This window comes from Barbatula barbatula (genome assembly GCF_947034865.1).
Source record: "Barbatula barbatula genome assembly, chromosome: 16".
NCBI classification, from domain to species: domain Eukaryota; kingdom Metazoa; phylum Chordata; class Actinopteri; order Cypriniformes; family Nemacheilidae; genus Barbatula; species Barbatula barbatula.
Genome location: NC_136779.1, coordinates 18,016,132 through 18,041,943, shown reverse-complemented (window position 1 = coordinate 18,041,943; position 25,812 = coordinate 18,016,132). Strand labels below are relative to the sequence as shown.

At 38.6% G+C, this 25,812-nt stretch overlaps 1 protein-coding gene across 1 annotated transcript in view; it reads right to left on the bottom strand.

The window, feature by feature from the left end:
* The window catches only part of tanc2b (tetratricopeptide repeat, ankyrin repeat and coiled-coil containing 2b), a gene marked incomplete at its 5' end in the record, with an annotated part of 76,407 nt that overhangs the window by 41,450 nt on the left and 9,145 nt on the right, over positions 1-25,812 (bottom strand). Inside the window, 2 exons of the mRNA XM_079477052.1 lie at positions 17,247-17,434; positions 18,389-18,467. Of these exons, the coding sequence (XP_079333178.1) occupies positions 17,247-17,434; positions 18,389-18,467 (267 nt within the window). The remainder of the gene's footprint in view (positions 1-17,246; positions 17,435-18,388; positions 18,468-25,812) is intronic.

The window sequence follows — 25,812 nt, the reverse complement described above, 5'->3', positions numbered from 1 at the left end:
TGTGCAAGTGTGCGTAAGTAAATGTACAGTATGTGTTATTGCATTATCTTGAGAACAAGAATAAACCCTCTACATTATGCATCAACTTATAATTATAAAATTATAAAAAATCTCACACAATATAGTATGTCAATATAGTGTATAAATAGAGCATTAAGCTTTATTAAAGGGTAATGTACAGTAAGCCTTACTGTACAACTTGAAAGCATCATAAACATCAGCTGGGAACTTATCATTGCCAGCTCAAATAAGGCATACGTGTGTACTTCTCACAGGCTACATGTATCAATAAGTCATGTCAATCACAACTATTGTAACATTTCCCCAAGATACCACATACATACTGCAATATATTTTATAATATTGTATAATGTATTTTATGATGTTGTTGATCGTGCAGGGGGCCTATTTGGCAGCCTCAGTCATAGCCGCGGGAACGTATTTTGCCCGGGCGTCAAAGCGCTAACCCAGTGGTTGAGCTGTTGGCTCATGGGGACCAAGGTTCGAGTCGACCCGGGTCATGTCCCGATTCCACACATCGTCTCTTACCCTCTTGTTCCTGTCTGCATCCACTGTCCTATATGGATAAAACTAAAAAGCTTTTTTTTGCCAGGGCTGAAGTTATGACTGTTCCATGGGAGAGCCGCCTAAGTTTAATGTTAATAAATAACAGAAACAAAAATTAGTTGCTGCCGAGAAAAAAATAAGGATGCCAGTGTGATTATAAGATACAGCATAAAGACAAACACAGTATTTCAAAATAGTATTTCAATATTTCAATAATGATGTTATATGTATGCCAATAGCCAAAGCACAATCTGTTGCTGAAACAACAAGCTGCGCGGCGGCAGCTCAGCTTCACCATCCAAACATCAACCGATATAAACCATGGGCAAACCAGTCGCTCGATTAAACACAACTTGTAAGACCTTGTAATCCAAAATAAAGAAATAAAAGTTAACGGTCTTACATTACTGCTGGCCTTCATGCGAAACTCCAAAAGTGGCCTTTCCTTTTAGGTTGACGGTGATGAAGTCCCGCATGAGGACGTTAATGTCCAAAGTAACAGTCCAGTAAAAAAGTCGCGCCATTTGGACAACTAGACTGCTCTTGATACTCGACCTTCACTAACGAATGCAGTGACGTCATGAGACAGTTGAGTTGTCATTGTAACACCAACGTTATTCATGTTTTCCATTAACGCACAGGCTTGCTTAGGTTGCAGCCTAGGGGCCCCACCTGTTTATGGGCCTCTGGTTGGCCAGATATGTTATGTTAAATTTACTTCAGCGTGAACAAAACAGAGCCTCATTGGCCCATAAGAAATATAACAAAAAATAAGCCCGTGATTGGATAGATGTGACCTTTGGGTCATTCCACAATGACACGCATATTAAACTAGTTGGATTTTTTTTTATGGCTTGTTTTATACATAGTTTGTGTAATGCACAGTGGTTTGTGTCTGTTTTAGTGGCCGTTAATATTTTGCGTTTACTTAAAACTGGAGCTTGTGCTCTCCTGGTGTTTGCCATTGCTAAGCTACCAGGAATGTAGAGAAAACACTGTAGTATTTGCTGTCCCAATGTATGTGTATTCGAGAGTGATTGTTCCCGACGCCCCCTGCAGCGTTAGGTTGGTGTCTTAGCTTGATTCTATCGAACCCTGGTGTGTTTGCATTCTTCTTATGTCATTACGAACGTGCATGACACATGATAGTAAACAGAACACAGGTCAATATATTGTACTTTTGATTCACTTGATGCTATTATGCGCAGCGCAGAGTGAACAACACTTGGTCTTACTGTATGTTAGCTTACAGCGCTTTCTGCTGCTTGCAAACAGACTATTAATCAGGACTATTTTAAATCAGGAAACATCGTGTTACCATTCATTTGCTGCTCTGATTCATCTCGCAAGGCGCAAAACAATGCAGGCTCACTCTTGCTCAAATCCAAGGTAAATGACCAATGCTATCTTCTCGTACATGTGTTTTATTAACGTAAATACATTGTAATTGGTTAAAGTGTACCCGAGTTAGCGTGACAGCTTTTACATTAGCGATTTTTCATATAAACCAAACCGTGCCCCGTTCCGAACAAAACTAGGTGCGAAAGGCATCGGAAAGCCACCTAAGGGGAGCCTCACCTAAAGGCTTCATTATAGCTTTTTTCTGGTAATCATATTGTTTTGTTTGATTGTACAATATAGCCTGTATTTCCCATGTTGCTGGTTAGCTTAAACTCTGGCTTTATGATCTTTTAAAAACAGTAAATAATATCAGAGATAATGGAGACCTGAGTGTGTGAGTTGTGCTTCCACACCTCAAAATATTTATTTTTTATGTTTTGAGAACCAAATACTGTGGCTTTGCTGAACTTGTCAAAATGACATCTTTGCAGTTTATGAGTCGATTGTAAACACAACACAGGATATTAAAATGATGTGTTGTTATTCAATACAGTTGTTGGTACTTGTGCCTGAGTAGCGCTGCTGTGTTTCCAATAGTGAGCTCAACAAAATCCTAATGTTAATGTTCATATATGTTGACGTACACACAATTTTATACTTTTTCAGAAACACGCATAGGCAATTTGTGTTGCTATGCAGATTTTATTGTTTTATTAGATCTTTTATCATACTTTAATAATCACAAGATATTGAATTTGATTTGAATGCTCCCTTTTTTACAAATTGACGAAATAACATGTACCAGTTATTGTTGCAATATTAGTATCAGCTGGATGTTAAAATCCCCCCTCAGATGTTGTAATGGCAGATTTGCCATGATATGATGGAATACAGCAGCAAAGAAACACTGTGAAACCAATATGAAAATGAAACCTGGCTTTCAGAGCAAAAGAGGGTGAGCAACAGCGCTCGCACCTGTGGGCAGTCCATACATACACACACACACACACACACACACACACACACACACACACACACACACACACACACACACACACACATACACAGTGACAGCACACTAAGAGCACAGCAAGCATAGAAACATCATGAATGTGCGGCCCAGATCCCCATGGCAACCAGGGAGAGGGCGGAAGCTAGTACAGGTCCCTGCGCACATTCTCCAAATAAACAGAAAAACATAAATTTACAGTGCTGCACTGTGATATCTGCTCAAACCTTTGCACTAATCCACAGTTTTCAAATCATTGATATATTAAATGTGCATCGGACATAATGTAAGATGCTGATATAAATAAATGTAACATCAAACCACAACCACCATTATTTCTGTTGTCTATTGTCACATCAGGGCCATCGCCGGGAGGAACAACAGGGAAAGCTGTACTGGGCTGTGTAATGAGGTGAACCCAAACATCACTACACTCTTAAAAATAAAGGTGCGTCATGAAGCCATAGATTAACCTTTTTGACTACATGGTTCCATAAAGAACCTTTAATATCCTAATAACTTTTCTGTTTCACAAAAGGTTCTTTGTGGCGGAAAAAAGGTTCTTCAGAATATAAAAAGGAAAGAAAGAGATGGTCCTTTAAATAACTTTTGACTGAATGGTTCTTTGTGGAACCAAAAATGGTTCTTCTATGGCATCACTTCTATGGCATCACTTCTATGGCAAGAACCTTTAAAGCAGCTTTTTAAGAGTGTAGCCTAATGGGTGCTGGGGAAGAACCATTTCTGGTTCCACAAAGAACCAGTAAAGGGTTCTTTAAAGAATCATCTCTTTATTACTTTTTTACCTTTTGTGAAACAGAAAGATTCTTTGGAAGTTAAAGGTACTTTATGCTCCCAAAAGGTTCTTCCATGACCTCGAAGAACCTTTTGAAACACCCTTTCTTTCCTAAAAAGAGCAGATTGGATATTCTGCCAAACACAGCTGTTTATGTTTTATAAAGAAAGTTTTGGGACAATGCCCCATGAATCCTACAAATGCTTAAATCTGTTGCTAAATAATATATAATATTTCAAAAACATTAAGGTTCATTTACTTTACATAGCACCTCACAATGAAGAATGATTACAGCACAAGTCAAGTCCTTTCAAAGAAAAGAAAAGGCATCTGGAGCTCTAAGAATGAATGATGAGAACTATTAACAGAGATTAAATCACGAATACAAAAGTCATGCTGCTAAATTAATGTTCAATATTTCAACATCACTGCAGCTTTTTTACCTTATGAGAATGATTCCTGCACAACATGACAAATTTATGAGAACAACGGGAGATCTTACAAATCCAGCAACTGTGGGGATTTGTATGTTGTGTCACTCAGACAGGCATGTCTGTCACTGAATGCTAGAATCAGCTCCATTAAGCTTCATTACTCTAACTTGATGGTAGTACTGTTTATTTCAAGGCATGTTGAAGTTATACCATTGGGACAAAATGCTTGTTGTGGGCCTTTCAGAAAGCTTTAAAGGCTTTTAATGGCATAATAATTTTATTCCATTTGAAGCCATTGAAAATGTAGTCATATGCATCTAGACAAGCCATAAAGTGTACTTCAACTCGCAGGATGCTCTTGCCAGGACCTGTCAATGATAGCTCTATTAGCCTTCACACCATAGGCGATACGTTTCGTAATTCAGTCAAGAAAATGGATGTCGATGATTTGCTACTCTTGCTTGGCAAAGACACCTTTCTTAAACATCATACTTATAATCTTTATTTATATTGATGCCTTACCACTTCATATCAGTAGCTTTGTTTTAATGACAAAAACGACCCATTTTTTTCTTAGGCATCACATGTGTCATCAGCCACCCTAGGGTGCGTTTTCCAAAAGCATCGTTAGCCAACCAAGTTCCATCGTTCCAGCATATTTCAACGATTTACATTTTCCAAAACATTGTTCCAGCGACAATCGCAAGACACATCGCCAAGTTGTGTGGTTGGAACTACAGGTCTAGAGCGGAGTTAGAACCATCGTCCCTTATTATTTTGACATTTAGACTTGCATACATCAAGCTTTTGATCAAAGCACACAGTGCATTCCATATCTATCATTCTAAATATCTCCAAATTCAATTTGAGATTTTTTAGTTTGTCAAGACAATAGAAGCGCTGCTGTTTGAAAAGTGTGCATGCACATGACCTGCATGCTCTATGACCCTGGGGAATCCCTGGGTGGAATGACGTAGGAGGACATTTATAAATAAATTAAATATTGTGAAATAAAACAACAGATGACAAAAATGGAATAACAAGAGAATTCCTTAAATGCAATTTATGTTATTTACAGCAAGAATTTGACATTAATTCAATCTGAACGTGTTTATTAGTAGAAGTCATTGCTGCACCACCTATATGGCGTCATAAACTAGATTGCTGAACCAACTTGCTTCAAACATTTGATCTCCCGACAGAGTTACTATGGTCATAACTACATTGTTAACTTCCCCAAAGATGCATCGTACTATGGTGGTTAACCATTGTTAATGTCATTGTCCGGGAAACGTACCCCAATCAGCTATCGGTAATGGCATCAACTATTAAAACCCATATTAATCAATTTATTATGTAGAACACTGTATAAATTGTCTCTATATTTTATCAATTTGAACACACACAAACGCTTGCAAACAAAAGCTCAGTTCAGTGGCATCAGTATTAACTGTGGGGACTGTTAATCCCACAGCTCTGTTTTGTAAGCAAATCATTATCAAGACTATTAATGGCACACTGCAGAATTCTCTCTTCCTCCTTCCCTCCAGCTCTCTCTCTCCCACTCAGTCTTTCGTCCATTCTCCCACCTTGTCCATCCCTCTATCCAATTCGACTGTTTTCTAGTGAACAGTTTTATTCATTCTGTGGATTTTTTCTTTTTAATAGCTTTTCTATTGGTATATCTTTGTATATCCCAACACCTAGTCAGCTCCCCTCAAAGACAGCATTTAAAACATGGGCACACTCCTGATGCAAAAGCGTCCAAGTAAAACTTGAAGCTACTGTATGTACCTTTGTATAAAACGTAATTCAACAATGTAATGCAACAAACTCTATTCAAAAAACCATCCACAAAAGAATACAGAAAAGGACGGCTGAGGTTAGAGAAATGTTGCCTCTGAACTAAACATATTTCTATATCAATAATCTGTGCTGTTTGTATATACATAAATATTTCAGTGGTGAGTACTTTTTTGAGCATAACAAAGTAGTGTGCTGTCAAGCGAAAAATGTTTTAGAAACTCTAAGGTGAAAATGACATGAGAACATTGGAATTAGAATCATACTATTATCCTACTAATTATGCACACAACTTCCGCCTTAACATAGCAATCTAGATGACCTTAAGAGAAGGTAAGAGAAAGTTGGTATGGATTCTTGTTTGTAAAGTTAGCAGAGAACATCAAGAGATTCTGAACGTTATGTCCTGAGTCAGGTTTCACAAGATAAAAAGGTTTGCAAGACTGTTGTCAATTTATAGTCTACACATTAAAATAAGTATGTTTAACTTAAAAACAACTTAAGGTTTTAAGATGGTGTCTCAACATGGCCAAGCTGATTGCTCAGTTTATCTTCCGGCAACACCAGCTGACAAATGCCCAAAACCCCTCTCAAAGCAGCATAAAACACCAATCTGACCAGGCAAGGACACTTGCTACCAACAAACCAGATTGAGTTGGTTCAAGATGTTTTGGCTTTCAACAAATGAGTTTTAGTTACTGTAAAAAACCTTATGTCAGCATTTAAACATTTTTTTGTCTTTTTTAGCCTGTGTGGCTCCTATAAAACACAAAAGGAATGTTTGAAAAATGTCCAAGCTGCTCTTTTCCAAAATTATTCCAAAAATAACACCATTGAATATTTTATAAGACTGTTTTCTATTCTGAGTCCTCGGAAATTATACTACAGCTTTGAGTATAGAAGAAAGAAAAAGTTAAGGCATTATCTAGTAAAATCTTCACTCATTCATTTCAGACATTTGGGCCTATTGTAAGAGGGCCATAAGGACTTTTATGACTATAGTCAACTCCCTGGCTCTGAGGACTGGGGGCTAACCCATAAAAATGGTACTGGACCCTATAAATTCAAGCAACAACTCGGTCACCGCTAATGAGATGTGAATGGTACACAAAAGAAGACATTTTGAGAAAGGTCTCAGTGGTTTTTGTCAATACAAAAATAACTGAAAGGTGACCAGCGCTGTTTGGTTACCAACGTTCTTCAAAATGTCTTCTTTTGGGTTCAGCAGAAGAAAAAAGTCACACAGGTTTGAAATGACATACGGATGAGTAAATGTTGACAGACACAATCCCTTTCACTTGTGTGCTACAGGAAAAATTGACTTCCTGAAACATCCTGGACATGTTTACCTCACAGCATTATAGTGTTTTTTCCATCATCAATGTCCTCTAATGTCACACCCTGTTTGAGCCTGCAACCTTTGGCAAGATTCCTCATAATAACGCTGAGATCCATCAACCATTAATGATCGGGTATCATGCTATGTCATGCATCCTGACTTCTTTACACTGTTAAACATGCTGGCTTCTCATGCTTAAAATGGTCAACTTGTTAAAAAACGAGTTGGACGTATGACGTACTATTTCTGTACTTGATACACTCCCCCAGCACTCCAACTGTTTCGGAAAGTTTTTAATACTGTATCCCTGTGTCGTCCTATTCCTTTTATAGGCCATTCTCCCAGAAAAGCACGGAAGGTGAAATAAAGAGCCCACCCACGAGCAAACGGACTCCAGACCCGCCTACCATCAAGATTATCTGCGCTGCGTCAAGATGGGCTGCGTTGCTCGTTACTCTTGTAATAGTGAAGTTTAGTTTTAGAAGTTTAGAAGTTCACAGAATTTCAATGTTGGATGTTTGTGACAACGTTCAATAAAGGGAATGAAGTAGACAGGAACCGGCAAACATTCAAATCATCTTTAATTAATAAATATAAACGTAAATAGACAGCAGGCAGCCCCCTCACGGGCGACTGCCGGCGACACACACACAAACCATAACTAAAAGCCAGGCCTGGTAATAATCGTCCTCATAGCTCCCGATCTCCTCCATGATATGAGACCGGTGCGCGTACAGCAGTTGACTCCCGGCTCTCATCCTGCCTATCTCACTACAATGTTATATAAAAGGTGGATATAACCACGCGGTCCCAGTGCAAAAAGATGCCGACATGAACTGCACCCGGTAAGTCAAACTAAGTCATACATGCGTGTACGTGCATAATGTACAAAACACGAAGGGATTAATGTGATTATGTGTTGCTTGCTCGTGGTGTAGTTCCATCCCACTCTCCCCACTAGTCCCACCTCTTGCAGCTCATGTTTTTCCGGAAAATAATCGTACAGCTGCATCTCTCTTTTATAAATTTGATCAAACTTAATACTATTCGAAGATACGACGAATGCAATACTACTGTATAAGCACTCAAGTTTAATATGAGATTGGCAGATACTGCCTGTGATATGCGATCTTTAAAGTTATAATTTATCATGTTTATAATGACCTTGTAAAGGATCATATAAATGACACGTAGAAGCATTTAAGAGCCTATATTTAAACCATGACAAAGAATGTTATTAGTGCTACGCTTTATTGAATGTTCATTTATCGCCAGCAATAGCACTGAGACTTTCTAACCAACAGACAATAATACAATACGTGTTAAGTGAGATGCTACAACAGACACATCCAATCACTCCAAACCCCACATACAATAATGCAAACATATGATGGTAGAGAAGCTATTCAGCAAACAAATCACGTACCAGCCCTTGAAAAGGTGGATCTGCAAGGGTCAAACATTCTTGCACGAAAAAAAAACCTAAACAAAAGTACATCTTGGTAAGAACCCTCAAGCTGAGCACAACATTGCAGTAGTCTCCACCTCCCACAGGTTCTCTAACTAGAATCATTAGCTTCTCTGTCATTTCTGCAGCATAAACACCCCAGCCCATCTCAAGGAATTCATTCAAACCAGCTGAAGACCAGTCTAGACTTTACAGCTCCCAAACTATTTCACATCCCCTAGATGAAGATCGGCTGTTTGGCATCTGGATGCAATTGCATGTCCAATACATATGATAAACATGAGCATACAATTAAACAGCTTATAAAGCCGCCATTAACACTCAAAGCTCCTACACAGTTGCATTTAGCAATATATCAACATCACAGGGCGGGTAGAGATCAAAAGAGTGTGTTTATGTGTGTGTGGGAGGATAGATGCTGAGAAAGAAGCAATAGAAGGGAAAGATAAGGTAAGGAGATATGGAGAGGGTGGGGTTCAGTAGCTCACCATGCTCAACCCAAATCCCGCATTGGGCTGGAAGGCGGGTGTAGATCTGTCCTCCTTCTCCGTCAACAGACACACACAACCCCTGTGCCCGTCTCAACGATGGCCAGCTCATCCACAACGCCCCGCTGTGTGCCCACACACACACACACTCTCAACAGCCCAAAGTCCAGACACGCACCAAGGGGTATCTCCTCTTAGAAAGGATACTTTCTCAGTACAAAAAAATCCAGAGAAAGAATAAAGGTTTGAGAGGAAGAAACGAAAAAGGCGTAGCAGAAGGGCATCACAAAACAATCATTCTTCTTGGATCACCTGCCCACAAAAAAGATAAATAACCTACCATCTGAAAAAACAAACGGATAACAGCACGCGCTGGTAAAGGAAGTTAAGCCTGCTCCCTTCCTCCCTTAATGCACCTTGATTTTTTCCTTACACACGCATTTACCCATTTCCTAGGCCAGGTTGACTCTTCCTCTCCTAAACGCTCATTTTAGACTGCCTTTTTTGGCGGAAATGTGCATGGGAGAAGCCCTCGGCAGATCTGGAGAGAGCAGCGATCAGCGCAAACAGAGAGCAAGAGAGAGATAGTGTGACTGCCGTTATAGTCCATGAATGGTGCAGTGCTGCTGTTGTCATGGTAACCACTGGGGAGGAGGCCGGCAAAGTGGTGAGGGGGAGTGAGAGAACGACAGAGCAAGAGAGAAAGTGCTTCGCAGAGGGACACTGTAGCTTTGGGATGGCCAGTTGCATATGTATGGAGACTGGTAATTGTAGCTGGTTTATAAATAGCGGCTGTATGCACACAGGTCCGATCCATCAGCTAAGGTGACCTTTTGTTATCCTTGAAAGTGCCATTCGAACCATAATTCATCACATGATGCATCTGTGCTCAACTCACACTTTTACCTCTTCCACTCCCCCCATTCATGTCTTTGCTGCTTTTATAATCCATCCATCCATTTGTCTCCTTCTTGTTTGATGAAAAGAGGGGTAAAAGCACATGTGGCTTTATTATATTTAAAAATACATTTAATCTAGTTTATCGGTGTGTGAGTTTTCCTTACAGAGACCCAACCCATGACTTTTGCAATGCTAACACAGCGTTCCACACATTTTTGAAGAAATAGTTCTAATAGTTCAGAGAAGGTGATTAAATAATTCCATTTCTGGATGCTTTATGATTAGCACAGCATTCAAGCAATGTTAAAATATACAATATCGTGAATGCTATGATGCCAAACACATCACAAATTAAATAAGGCTACAAACATCGCTGATAGCTGGCATGTCAAGCTTTGATAAGAACTTCATATGGCATTGAGTCAGTAAATTATACATAGTGCTAATTATTCCCTTTTGTGTGAGTGAACTAACCCCATTTAAAAAGAGATAAAAAATGTTTTTTTGTACCTCTTGCCACTTTTTAGAATGAGTCTTGAGTGCCCTAATGATGCATAGAGATTATTAGTAACTTTTGCTGCTCTCACTAATGTTCTTTTAGGAATTGTAATGTAGAAACCTTGTTCTTAATTTAAACAAAGATCAAGAAGATTAAATGTACTTCAGGGATTCATGCAGTACGCCCGTGTAGTCTGGCCAACATTTGACTTGAATGTTAATGTGGACAGAAGTTATCTAACTTTTCAACGCCTTCACTCAGTGCGGTACAATATAGTTTTTGGGTAAACAGACAGAGATTTATGGGTTTAATATCACTTGTCTCTTTGTCCTCTAAATGTCAAGTATCCACCCTGCATGATAAACACTTTCACTACTATTCAATGCATGCTGTCTAAAGATATAATGTGCAGTCAGCTGGTCATTAAAGCTTAATGAACCCTCATATAGTAAACAGGACCACAAAGCAGTGGGATCTTGTATTATCCCGAAGGTTTTTTTATCAAAAGTTGTGTTGTCCCAAGAAATAACACAGAGATGTGTTGTTAAAGTGTACACATGCAGCCACAGAAAAAATAAGACCTGCCCTCATTACGTTATGTAATAAAATATATATATCTAAATTGTTTGAATAAAAATTATCATCATTTTGATATACTGTATATATACCCGTATTCAGTCCGTTGAATTTCAACAAAAAAAATAAAACCACAGGAGTGACAAAGTCACAACAGCAATGTGGAAGATTGACAGCATGACAAGACTAATGAAAACTGATACAAAGCGACATGAATTTTTTTTCCCACCTTTTCTTAATACAAATACAGTATTATTGTTGTATTGCTTAGAATATGAACTTGTTTTCTTTGCAGTATTTGCAGAAAAAATACAGAGCATCATTTCAGTTCTCCAGTTTTGGATGGCAAATAAATGCAGAAACTGTATTTTATTTGTTTGAAATTTTGCAGAAATATTGTTAGTAGTTCACAGAATGAAACAAAAACGATAATTTTACCTAAATGCATTCAGAGACATAATGGTCTTTGAAATGGTATCTTAATTTTTTTACTGTATATACAGTAAACACTATGATACAGATCTTCCGTATATTTAAGGGATGTACAAGAAGAAGAGGAGAAGACAAACACATTATTACAAATTGCTATTCCTTTCAGAAGAAATCAAACTCGATGGGTCACAAGTAACTGCCTATGTTTACAATGCATTTTGTTGTTGGTATGTGTAGTGTCTTTTGCCTTGGTGATTATTACACACATAAGAGAAATAATATGGTTCTATCTTCAAAGAGAACACTTTATCCACATTGTCTGTTCTCTTCCTCATTTTACTGCCATCTTTTTATTATTTGGACCCATTCTCTCCCTGAGCCTGTTCACCTGAGAAAGATTCCAAATGTCACATTTCCATTTAGTTGAACAAATGATCACGTCTGGGAAGATCTGGGGATGTGTGGTGGACGGGGGGGGGGGGGGGGGGGCGATATGTGTGTAATTGGAAAGCAATTTGGAAGACCCAAAGGAGTATGTGAGGGCAGAAAGATCTTTCAAGTCATCCTTTTTAAGCTATTCCATTAGCTGTGTTTTACTACAAGATGCTGTTCTTCTTGGTATAATCCTTCTTCGTGGTTGCAGAGAAACCACAGAAAAGCAAGGCTTTGCTTCAAGGGCTAATCATATCATTGAATTGTACTATAGATTGTGGAGGAGAAGCAGATTGACATCAGAGAAGGTTGTGGGGGTGCTGTAATTTTATCAAGCCAATTAATGGGCAATGAGGGAAAATGTAATTTTCCATAGGGATCTATAGTGATGGCAGTAATGGTATTGATTGTGGAAGTTAATTTGGGTTTGTAACTGAAATGGAAAGTGAGAATTGAAATCTGGGAGGAGGGAATCCCATTATCTAAACAAGGAAATCAGCAACATATTAACCACACTAAAAGTACACGATAAAACCTTCGCGTTTTTGAAAGTTTCACATTCACACGACAGCATTATCAAAACTATCTGCATAAACATGGATCAGGGAAACTGCTTGAGGCAGGGACTGTGCACGCTCAAAGCATGAGGAGGAGGAAACTGCTCATTCTGTGAAAGAGTCAACATTTTTATTGCATTTTAAACACACACAAAATGAACATTCTCGACATCACCTGCAATCGCCAAGGGACGCTGGGAGACATTCTAACGTGCTTCTCGGCCGGCTCGACGCTCTGCATCCTCCTCTCTTCTGACCCATCATGCAAAAGTGTTGGAGCCCGGCGCTGTCACTTCCTGACCCGTGCATCTTGGCGACTCACGCCAGGCAGTCTTTGGTCGAAATTCCGGTTCTGCCGGGAGGCAGCAGAAGATGATTTCTGCTAGGGTGGAGGATGTGCAGAAAATGGCTCATGGCCTTAGAGCTCTTAACCGCCTCGGCGAAATGCTCTGTCCTCGCACCCACCGCTTTGCCGAACAAATGGGAAGGGGAGACAGGCGCGTTGAGGAAGGTCCTCCTATCCGCCTCCTTCAGATCAGTGAGGGTGAGCCACAGGTGGTGGTGCAGCACCACCATGTAGCCCATGTTTTGTCCCATCGCCTGAACCGTCTGTTCATAGCTTTGAGGACGAAGTCCGTAGCCGCTCTCAAGTCCCTGAAGGCGGTCGGCTACTTCCCCTCGTCAATGCTCTCCAGCATAGTGTGCAGCACAGCAACTGTCTCTCCCTCCACAGTGTAGGCTTTGTCAGCAAGGCGTGCCTTCTTACGGCAAGGCTTTGCGGGAGAGTAGCTTCACTTCCCAATGGGGGTGAAGAGGGACAAAGGTGAGCCGCCAGGGCATCCTAGATGGGGAGAATGGAAGTGTATCCCCGCGCCTCCACCCTGTCAACTTTGGGAAAGATCTCCGCCCACTGGCCCAAGCGCGTGTTCCTTTTGACACTGCCCACGCTTTGATGACCTCATCATGCAGGTAGGAGAGAAAAGAGAATCAGCCCATGGTGCAGACGTCAACTGCCGGCCATACAAACACAACATAATGTCCAGGCCTGACTCCTCCGCTCCCTCTCAGATGGCAGCCATTCCACCTCAACCCAGAAGCACGGCAGCGAGGGCTCCATCTCCTCCGAATACTGGATCCAGCATCACCCCCTTGGGTAGCCACTCGCGGACTTCCTTCTTCCATGCTGCCCGAACTCCTCAGCACAGCGATCACCCTTGGCAACGAGGACCCTCCGACAGCATGTCTCTCCTTCCTCCCGGGTTTCGGCACCAATGTAACACGGTTCAATAAAAGGAAGGAAGGAGGCGGGAATCCGCGAACGTACAACAACATTTAATTAAACATTTAATGCCCATGGTGCAGACGTCCACTGCCGGCCTATAAACACAACATAATGTCGTACTCTCCTATCGCTCGTCCTTTTATGCTTCAGGAGCTCCTCCGTGAGAAATGCGAGATCGGTGCACGCACAGCTGACACTCATCATCACTCGCTCGACCGGTCTCGAAAGGGAACGGTATCTTCAGAGTTCACACGGAAACAATAATACGGTCGTTTTTAAAAACTTGCACATTGAGACCCGTTTTCAAATGTTTGCGTTTTCAGTCCCCCAAAACGCAGTTTTCCTGAAAATGAACAGCCAAAAAGTATAAAAATGGAATAAAAGTTCTCGTGTAAAAAACACGAAAACTTGCTCAAAGTGCAAAGGTTTTGTTCAAATTGTGGTCCCGATGTAAAAAGCACTGGCTTCACTTAGAGTGAGGACATGGTTTATGCTGAGCATTAGTGTTTATATTGAACAATATACAAAACCAGGTAACCCCTGCACCAGACTTTGTGTTCCATTCACTTCCATTATTGTGCAAGGTAATGCAAGATAGTACAAAGATTTTTCATGTTAGGTTTCTAACCAGTTGACAACATTGTAGATTGACCTCTTGACTCAATACAAACATCCAAATTGAAGATCTTAAGGTCTCACTGCATTTGATAATTGTATTACTTCAAACACATATTTGAGCCTTAAAATAGCATATGTTAATGAATTTTTCACTTGACAATAATTTCTTTATCTCTTAAAATGTCTTGAATATAACTTGACACCCTTACCTCATTTAGAATATGTGAACCTATGAACATACAAGTTAGTCCCCGCCTCCAAACATTTAACCCAGCTCGGAACATAGATAACAATACATACAGTAGATAACACATTCGGCAGTTCCAGATGCTGTTTAACACAGTTTCTCACTGCACATGCAAGCTCACATAAGCAACCAATGTCTGTGGTAAATTGCAGCTTTATGTTCTTTATAAGAACATATTAAATATAGACATATACACACCATTTAAAACTTGTTTTAACCACAGGGGGACTTTAATGGTTTACAATGTTGATATACAATTGAGTAGATAGCACTTCGAATGTATTATTGCATGTTACTTTATAATTGATTCAAAACAGATGCTGTGATATCATATCTTGTTTCCCATAGTCTTTAAGAGGTCTCAAGTCGTAGCACATAATGAAGTGAGCAGCTTGCTTGAGCAATCAACACGTTGACCCTAACCACAATCACCTCATCACCACTGCCAAATGAATGGTGAAAAATGACAAAGTGTTCTCAACAGACGACACAAACAACTTTATATAACTAAATAAATCAGGCCACATTGGCATGCATCTCACTTTGTTGAGAGTAGTATTAAGTGCTTCCCTGTAAGTATCGACAGAAGTTAATTGCCATTGTCGGCATGCAAACAGAATTCAATTCGTAAAAACTAAAGCCTAGTGGCATTTTCAATCAAGAGCTAGTGTTTCTTACAGGGAGGCTACGCCTAATCTTCACTGCTCACTGAGGCTGAACTGATGGAGGAGGGGTTTGTATCGGACCCCCTGCCTCGTCCTGGGAGGCTTAAATCAGGATGTGATTGATCTGTTAAAAAGGTCAGTTCTCTCTTGCTGAGTTTTGTTCAAATCTGAAGGTGAAGAGATGGATACGATCTGCTATTTTCTCCTCTTTGTCTGCCACTAGCTAATCACAGACAAATGGAGTTATAGCAATAAAATAGAAAAAGTGGGAACAAAGCAAAATGTATTAAAATTAGAACATAAATACTGAAAAAAACCCTAGTTTAAAGATTTCCTTTAGGCTAACATATTCGTACTAGAAGCCAAAAACCTCAGTTTTGATTTCATGGAGATTTTAAAGCAATACTTGTTTAATTGATAAAAATATGACTTAAAAAAACTTCTAAGGAAATATTTTCTACCATTTACTCCAAATGATAGTTCTAATTGCAAAGCCTTTCTTTAAACCATTCTCAGTACATTCATCCATATGATATGTTTCTCACTCCATAATAACATAATATATGCAAAAGCAACACCTGATTAGGTTCTCATAAATATGCACAACCTGCATAAATAACAGGATGAAAGAGTGCTCATAAAGAGGTCTGACTTTTATCAACACAGATGAGAAGCTGCACAATTCTGTTCACACAGGAGTATTACAAAACCGGCAAAAGAAACTCCAATTTATGCTGAGAGCAAATAAAGATGACTAACAGCTTTTGTTGCTCCGAAAAAAGGTTAAGTGTTGCCTAAAAGAATATGCCTCTTGTTGTCACTGTATGTTGGCTTATGGATATAAAGTATATTGTAGAACATTATAATTTACCACCTAAGGTTTACACAAATGACAGTGCTGCCATTTTATATTTGTAAACAGCAAAGCATAAAGAACAAACTTGTGTGCTTGTCATACCGAAGGAAACAGAACCTTAAATCAGAGCAACATAGAGACATTAAGAAAAAGAGCAATAAAAAAACTATTGTGTGACTCATAACTATATACCACTCATAACTCAATACCACTGTCCTCTTCAGGAAAGCTCCCACAATGCTATTGAACTCAAAACAGACAGAAGTGCAAAGATAGGCTTTTATCGATAGGAAAGAGAGAGCAATGGAATCTATTTCTCCGTCTAGACTACAATATAGAGACACCTCCATATTTGTTGACCACAGAAAAACAAACACGCACATATTGCCTCCATTATTATAAACACACTCAAACTTGAAAAGAATGTGAAGAAAAATAATTGTAGTTTCAAATGTTCAACAAGAACAAGAGCCTGGCACACCCTAGTGGACACATCAAACACCAAACATACACAAAGCAATCTACTGTAACTGTCATGATTCAGAATATGTTTTCCCTATATATTATGGACTTTTATATTACTTCCTGTCCTGTGCCATATTTTGTAGTCCTTTGTAGTTTTTCGTGTTAATTGTTGTCTTTTCATCTTTTAAAGGTTGTTCTTCCCTGTCTATACATGTTTACAGCCCTTGTTTTTCAGTTGTGTTTGGTCAGTCGTTGACGTTTTGTGTTCTTTGTTACACAGGACAGGAAGTAATTTAAAAGTCCATAATACCCAGGGCAAACATAGACTGGATCATGACAGTTACACAGCATCTCTCGGTCTCTCTGCGTAAAAGTGCCATAAACTTCTTAAAACCAGCCTAAAGTGTACACATTGTTCGTGTGATGTATTTGCGGTTTTGGAAATTGTCACATCATGATTGCAAGAAAGTACCTGTGACTGTGTCGAAGACGTTCCTTAAGGGTGGTAGCCTTGAGCTGGCAGTCTGGTGGGTGAGTATAGGGGATGAGGGGAGAGATCGCGAGACCCCCTCCATTGTGCGAATGTACTGTAGTTCCTCAGCCATGGAAAGTGGTGGAATGGCATAATCTCTCTCAAAAGCACAGTCACTGTCTATACTGCTACTTCCTTAAAGATTAAGGGACATACAGACAAATGTGATGATGTATTTAATTAGTATTATTACACATGGTAAATACAAAGCATGTTGCAGTATTTAATCATAATAAGGTTCAAGTTCAAACAATATCAAGACGATTGTTCCAAACACTGTGACTGTTTTGTCACGTACTGTTGTCCAGTTCATGAAGACACAAGATATCAACCTGAGTCAATAGGTCATTGGGTATTTTCATGGATATAACACTTTTTGTCAAAACTTGAAATATAAATTCTCAGAGAATGTATTTATTACCAGTATATTAACTCATTTATATTATATTTTGTCCAGACAACTGGACAAATATCAGTCTATGAACAAGTTTCCTATTTGAACAATTAATGCTTTATGGATGTGACGGATGCACGTTTTTGAGAGACAACATACGTTGTAGGATTTCTGTGACAAAAATGCTCAAACCAGAAGCAATAATACCCAACAAATGGAGAAAGGGTGGCTCTTTATAGAACATAAAATAGTTACTATATTTAAATTTTCATGTGCCCATAAGGAATACACAGACCATTATGGCTGTGACAGTTCTGTTCTGTGTGACATTTCACTAATCGGACTATTGAAACTATGTTTTTCAAAAGTGCTTTAAAAACTTTGAGACTTTACATGAATATTTAAACCACCAAATATTGACATCTGACCAATCGGTATGAAAACCAAAAGGTTGACATTTGCATGGACTTGCCCTAATACACAATGTACAGTATGTATAGTATATCGATTATCTACATCCTATGCTGTATACAAAGAGTTTAACAAGCAATAGTAGAATAGTCATCTATAGACCATTTTATCAGACGCATATGCAAGGCGAACGTGACTTCCGGTCTGTGTTGGGTTATATACATTTAACCTTCTAAACTAAAAATGTAGAGATAAAAACCAAACGATAGAGCTGAACCATAGCTTACCCAGTCCAGTGAAGTTAAGGGGATCCAGGCTGGAGCTCTGTATGTCAATAGTGCCCTCGTTCCCACCATCTGCAGAGGAGGTGCGAGAGAAAGAGCAGAGCGAGTGAGTACGGGGTGAGGGTGTGGGGCCTGCTTGAGTAAGTTCGAGCAGGTAGATCAAGTGGGTGTCCAGTAACCAGGTTCTAGAGTGCAGGACCCCCAGCAGAGTACTCGCACAAAGACCGTCAACACTCCTCTGCCGTGAAGGTGAGTTGGCCCTCATGGTGGAAAAGTGTGAAACTGAGGAAAACCATTTCCTTTTCTTTCCCATAACCATTCAGTGATGACGGACCGCATCAAAGCCTAAAGTTATTCCATTGCAGACTGATTAGAATGGACAGGAAGTGACACGGTCAAGCGCAGGTGCAGTGCAAATGTGCCTGTTCTCATTGTGCAGGAAAACATCTGCTATAGACTGCTCTACTTTTGTGATTATGAGAGGCAAAAGAAGGCGGAGCTTGACAGAGGGCGTGTTCAATAGTAGGGAATGCAGTGGCCTATCATAAATAAGATGTTCAATTATGGATCAGCATGGAGCTAACGATAGTGGGATCAATTACATCTGGCCGCAGGGGACTTGAATGGCTGGTCTGGCCTATTAGGACAGATGTATGGGTCATCAATGGACATTAGACTCCTGTCTGCAGAACAGAGCAGCGTGCAGAAGTCATCTTTATAGAGCTTAATCGGTGGACTCATTTTATAAACAGCAAGCTTATCATTTCTTGGTCATCTCATAACTGCCAACAGGACGAAAATACAGTTAGCCACCATTACGTGAGGGAATGAGAGTTAGTTTAAATGATTTGAATTTTTTATATTATTAACGACTATTAATGGAAACCATCATCCCCCCCATAAAAATGTCTTTAAGCGTTTTCTAATTGTCCTAAATGTTACAAAGCATAATTTAACTTTGAACTAAAATGATTCTCTTCTACAAAATGTATAATGGCAAAATGGTAACACCCACACAATCCAAAATAGGGAATTGCTTTTGAAAATACAATGTTCATGCATTGTATTAAACTTTTATTCTCGAGTCCAGGCAGGAAACAGAAAATGACATGAACATGTTTTAAAAGTCTATGTTTAAGTAGTTAATTCTGCAGAAATTATTTAACTAATAAAATGAAAAAGGTCAATTACATGAAAGAAAAAAATCTGCACACAATGCACATCAAAACAGTGAGAAAGATCAACCCAGTCGATACATGAAAATTACTTGCCAGAGGGACAAGCAATGTATTATGTGCAATGTAGGCCAGTGCTAGCCTGGCTGATAAAAACAACAACCATAACCTCATTTGAAAATACTGAAAATGCTGACAGGGCTTTATAATTTATTAATATTGACAGTCTATCTAAAATCCAATAGACTCTTAATTGTTTTCTTAGTAATGCTTGTAATAATCTGTATTGTTGAAAATCATTTTTTCATTTTATAAAACTTTTGAATTATATAATTTAAACCACTTTAAGCACATTTTATTGCCATTATGGGTCCCTACACCCGGCGCAATGCGACGCAAGGAGCAGCACAAGTGTTATAGCTAGTTTCAGCCCGACGCAGTTCTCAGCTCAGGCACATTGTTGGCTTCAGGGTTCATATGAAAGCGTACCGAGACCACCTCTTCAAGGAGTTCTCGGTATGCTTATTTGGTCCACTTTTGGTGCATTCACACCTGTCCAAATGAACCGTACCGAGAAGAACTCTAGTAAGATTCAACCGTACTAAATGAGCCAGGTATGAAAAAACTCTTATAGCCTGTGTTTTATTACTTCGACTTTTATTGACCTGTTTTGTTTTGTATATCATGTAAAGCACTTTGGTCGACTTTTAAATGTGCTATATAAATAAAGGTATTGTACAATAAAATGAAATTGCGTGTACAGTTTAATATGTTACCTGCCCATAGGCGTAGCTAGACATTTGAGCTGGGGTGGCCAGACTGGTCGGTTTTATGTTTCAGGGAAAAGAGCGATGAAGCCTTGCTGCACCCTTACTCGCCAAGTTTATTCATTTGTCAACGGGCTGTCAAGAACCCGGAAACATCTGCTATCTCTAAGTTAAAAAAAAATTTTTACCTTGAGTTTCATCCAAAATAGACAATGGGAAAGAAAATAATAAATACTTGTAAATAAATAAATAAATAAATGAAGGTTATAGTCTTGTAAGATATGGTGTTTTTATCTCCAATTTTGACTTTTTAAAATAAAAACAAAAGTTTTTAAACAACGGTTTTGCCTTCTGTGCTCAAACATAAATACACAGTGGAGTAAAAACATGACGTCAATGTATAAAAAGGTTTGGGGGCCATCCGCCGCAAACTCCGCCCATGTACCTGCAATGTATAAACTGTATTATTTTTTACCTTCCTAATGTTTATATTATCATTACTAATAAATGTATAGTTATTGTCAGTTTCACATTTTCTGTATAGCTGATTTACAAAATTGAGAAAAAAGCCAGAGAAATGAACATGACTTAAAAAACAGTGTAAATATTGTGGATCTGCCGTCCTGTCAAAGATCAAGTTTATGAGCATTCCCTTCAGCACAACAGAGTGGGGATTTACAATTTGTCCATCCAGTGAAATTATGTTTGGTAAATAAAGTAGAGCAGAAGCTAATGTAGGCCAACACATTTCATTCTTAACTATAAGCAACCAGAGACTGATATCTAAATGATCCTTAGAGCACAAAAAGGCCGGGACATCTTATCAAAGACGTTTCGATTAACCCTAACCTGCTAAATTAGTTTCAGCCATTATGTGTACACTGGTGATTGCTTGCTCTCATTCTCTTAGGGAAATTGCTGCCTTGTTACAGTACATCAAATAGAAATCTACTGTCAAAACAATCAATTTTCCATTAAGAAGCAAGCATGGAAGGTGAGGGGGTACAATGAAAACATACATTTCTTTTAATTATGCCAAGAAAATAAAAACAAGTATCATAGCAGTATAAACGTACATGATTGATGTGCATGACTGAAAACAATGTATAGTCACCCAAATTGTCCCTACCAATAATTTCAACCAAACATTTAACCTCTGATGTCCATCTGTGTCTTGTGTTTTTTACCTAAAAAACAATTTAATCTACTTATTTATCCAGGAATCATTTCATTGAAACGTAAATCCTTACATTTTGCTGTATATATAATGCTTTCAATTGTCAACACTTTGTCAAGTCTGTGTGCGTGAGTGTGCAGGTGGTAAAGTGTGAACATGTATAAAAGCAGTGCATGGTACTGAGTAGAATCACTTTTAAGTGAACAGATGCATTTAGATGAATCATCATGGATGAAGCAATAACACAGACATCTGTTAAGTCAAGAGGACATACATCTACTTTCACATTAGTCACCCTGATCATCATCATGCACACATAATCTCATTCTCTGTATACACATTTATCGTGACAATTCAATTCAATTCAATTCAATTCAATTTTATTTATATAGCGCCTTTCACAATTTGCATTGTTCCAAAGCAGCTTTACAGGGGAAAAACGAAAAACCCAAGAAAGGGTAAAACACACTACATGGTGTTTTATATAATAAATCCAACTATTCTAGTAAATAATATCTAATGTCAGCATCTCCTGGTGGTTTATTTAGCATATTTGCATTAAGTGAATGCTTGGCTGAAAAGATGCGTTTTTAATCTAGATTTAAATTGGGCGAGTGTGTCTGATCCTCGAATAATATGTGTTGAACGGTTTGTGACATATTTATAAAGAACATGAACATGCTTTGTAATTTTTTATTAAATATTTTGTTTGTTTTTGTGTTTCCTCCTATGCTGCTTTCGAAACAATGAAACATTGTAAAAAGCGCTAAATAAATAAAACTGAATTGAATTAAATTAAATATTAGACCCTTCAACATACATGTAAATGTAATGAATTCCAGATTCAACAGTAAACCTGACAAATATCACTTTAATTTGTGAACCGAGATTTATATCTCTATGTGCGCTCTAGAGTCTGCAATAATGTTTTTTAATTATTTAATTAAACTATTTGTTCATTATTATAATGTGCATACAAGGCAAGGCAAGGCAAGGCAATTTTATTTATATAGCACATTTCATACACAATGGTAATTCAAAGTGGTTTACATAGAAGAAATTACAAATATCCATTTGATAGAACAGTAAAGAAATAAGAAAAATAAAATTTAACCAGTTAAGAATAAAAAAATACAGTTTAGAATAGAAAATATATAAAATAAAGTACAGTACAGTACAGTCGGACGGTCAGAGGCACAGTGCACATTAATTAAATGCAAAGTTAAACAGATGTGTTTTGAGTCTGGATTTGAATTCGACTACTATGGGAGCACATCTGATCTCTTCTGGAAGCTGGTTCCAGCTGACGCTGGCATAATAGCTAAATGCAGTCTCTCCTTGCTTAGAGTGAACCCTTGGTATTTCTAGCTGATATGACCTGAGTGTTCTTTTGGGTCTATATTCAATAGAGCATATCTGCAATGTATTGAGGTCCTAGGCCATTGAACGATTTATATACCAGTAATAAAACTTTAAAATCTATCCCATTTGTAACTGGTAGCCAGTTTAAAGACCTGAGGACTGGTGTGATATGATCATATTTTCTGGTTCTGCTCAGAATCCTTGCCGCAGCGTTCTGTATGAACTGCAACTGTCTTATGGTCTTTTTGTGGAGGGCAGTTAGGAGTCCATTATTGTAATAACTGCCGTGTTGAAGGCATGCACAAGTTTCTCAAATTCTTGACTGGAAACAAAGCATCTAATTCTTGCAATATTTTTCAGATGATAGTATGCTGATTTAGTTATTGCTTTGACATGACTACTGAAGCTAAGGTCTGACTCTGTTTAATATGGTCTTATCCAGATGGCTATTTTTCAGGAGGGGTTTGACAACAGCAGTTTTCAGGGAGTTTGGGAAACTTCCAGAGAGAAGCGAGGTATTTACCACTTCTAGGAGATCTGCTTCTAAACAGTTTAACACATTTTTGAAAAAAGATGTGGGAAGTGCGTCAAGGTCGCAGGTTGATGTTTTAAGGTGTTGAACGGTTTGTGATCTGTGGTGTGATCTGTGACCCCAGCGCAACTCAAGGTTGTGCTGATCACCTTTCTAATGTTATTGATTTTCTCAGAGAAGAAAGAAGCAAACTCACTGCACTTGCTGTCTGAGAGCATTCCACAGGGAATCTGGCTTGGGGGGTTTGTCAGTCGGTCTACGGTAGCGAAAAGAGTCCGGGTGTTGTTTAAGTTGCTGTTTATAATATTTGAGAAGAAAGTCTGTAGCTTTGCCTAGTTCCATATTGAAAGCATGGATGGTGTCTTTGTAGATGTTATAATGGACTACAAGTTTTGTCTTCCGCCACAAGCGCTCCGCATTTCTGCATTGTCTTTTCATATTTTGCACTGCTGTTGAGTTTCTCCAAGGTGCTTTTTGTCTACCACTCTTCCTGACTTTCACAGAAGCAATATCATCAATTACACTTTTAAGCCCCTTTTAACACAATACCCAGATATTCAAAAGACGTGTAATTTCCAAATGATATTTGCTTACATTGATAGACATCTTTAAAAAGAGCAGCTACTCCCCCACCTCTCCTAACTGATCCGCAGATACGCATAAAAGTAAAGTTAGGAGGGGATGCTTCATTGAGGACTGTTGCACTGCAGCTGTCTTCAAGCCAGGTTTCATTTAGAAACATAAAATCCAGGTTGTATGTGGTTATTAAGTCGTTGACTAGAAGTGATTTGTTTTTAAGTGAGCGGATGTTTAAACTAACTTAACAGTCTTGCTTTTTGCCCCATAGCAATCTTGGTTTGACGTGCAATGGGCACCAGATTAGTCTGGTTTGCTGTAACATTTGAGAAAGTTACTGTTATCATTATACAGCATATTCACTTCCCAAATACACTCCCATTCAAAAGTTTAGGGTCACTTACTCATTGTTTATACGTTTTTTTACATTTAAGGTTAGTAGGTTAGTATTTTGGCATCTTCAGAGAAGCTACCCTTTGACTGGAATTGGCAAAAAGAAAACTCTTGACATTTTATCAACCAGCTTCTAGTGGCCTTACCCCAGGATGATTCTTGAGCAGTATTAAATGGGTCTTTATTAAATTCTAACTGAATGCATTTTCTACATTTTTTTGTCCAAATCAAAACGTTTTAAATAAAGTTTTTAAGATCACAAGAAACGTTTCAGTTCAGTAAGTGACACTTAACCTTTAAACAACAGTGTATATGAAAACTTGTCGACAAATATGATTACAACAGGTCGACAAATATGATTATTAATTGTGAGGAAATCTGCTCAACTTTCACAACTGCACACAAGACTTCAGAAGGTTAGCGGGACAGATGACATTCCAAGCTCCAGAGTAAGACCAACACATCAAACTCGTCCATCAAGCAGATTGTTTTTGATCTGCCACCTGCTGAAACTCCTGGTAGACATGACTAACTGACAGGATAGTCATAGACTTGACAGCAGTTGCAACAGGTCCTCTCCACAAATGAGTTGCTCTTCAGTCTGTTCCCAGCAGACAAGAAGGTAAAATCGAAGAGGTGGAGAGGAGAGAAGACTGGTGTGTGGGCTGACAGTCTGAATGTAGTGCCACTTCATCCAAGGCTGGTTAAAAACTGAGTGTGTAATGGCCTATACACTAAATAATAGTCGATTTATTATTGGTGCTAAGCAGGCATCACTTTAACTTTTGCTTATATTTTCAATATTTCATACTTTCCCTAGTACTATATGGAAATTTGGAATTTATGATGAATATAAACTTAAAGACATGTTGTACATGTGAAAAAACACATTTGAAATGTGTGTTTTAGGAACATTTTTGTGTGAATCTCATGTGGATTCCCATTGTGAAACCAATTCAATTCCATTACATTCAATGCAATTAATATACAATAACAAATTAGCGCTTGCGTCTGATGAAACCGTCTATGGAACTAAACTTTACTTGAGTGCATGGGCAACATGCAATTGGAATCCGACATCTTACAGTTACAAAATTTTATGTCGAGCTGTGGGGACTTTAAGGTGGTCACACAATATACAACATGCACATGGCTGGCCTTAGAAGAGAATTATTGGACATCATTAGGAATAACATCCATCACAGTAGCATAATTTTATGCGTCTGGATCAATGGCCTTGCCAAAGCAGGCACTCAAGAGCTGTTCACGCTGACAGTGATTAAATTGCTAAAGGCAGAAAATCGCAGCCTCCTTTCCCATTGGTAGCTGCCAAATGATTTTGCTGCTCATTTGCATAATGTTGAACTGTGCTAAACTTTGTAACATTGTCAGGATTGTTGCTTTAGGTCATATCACAGAAAATGTTAACTCTTAT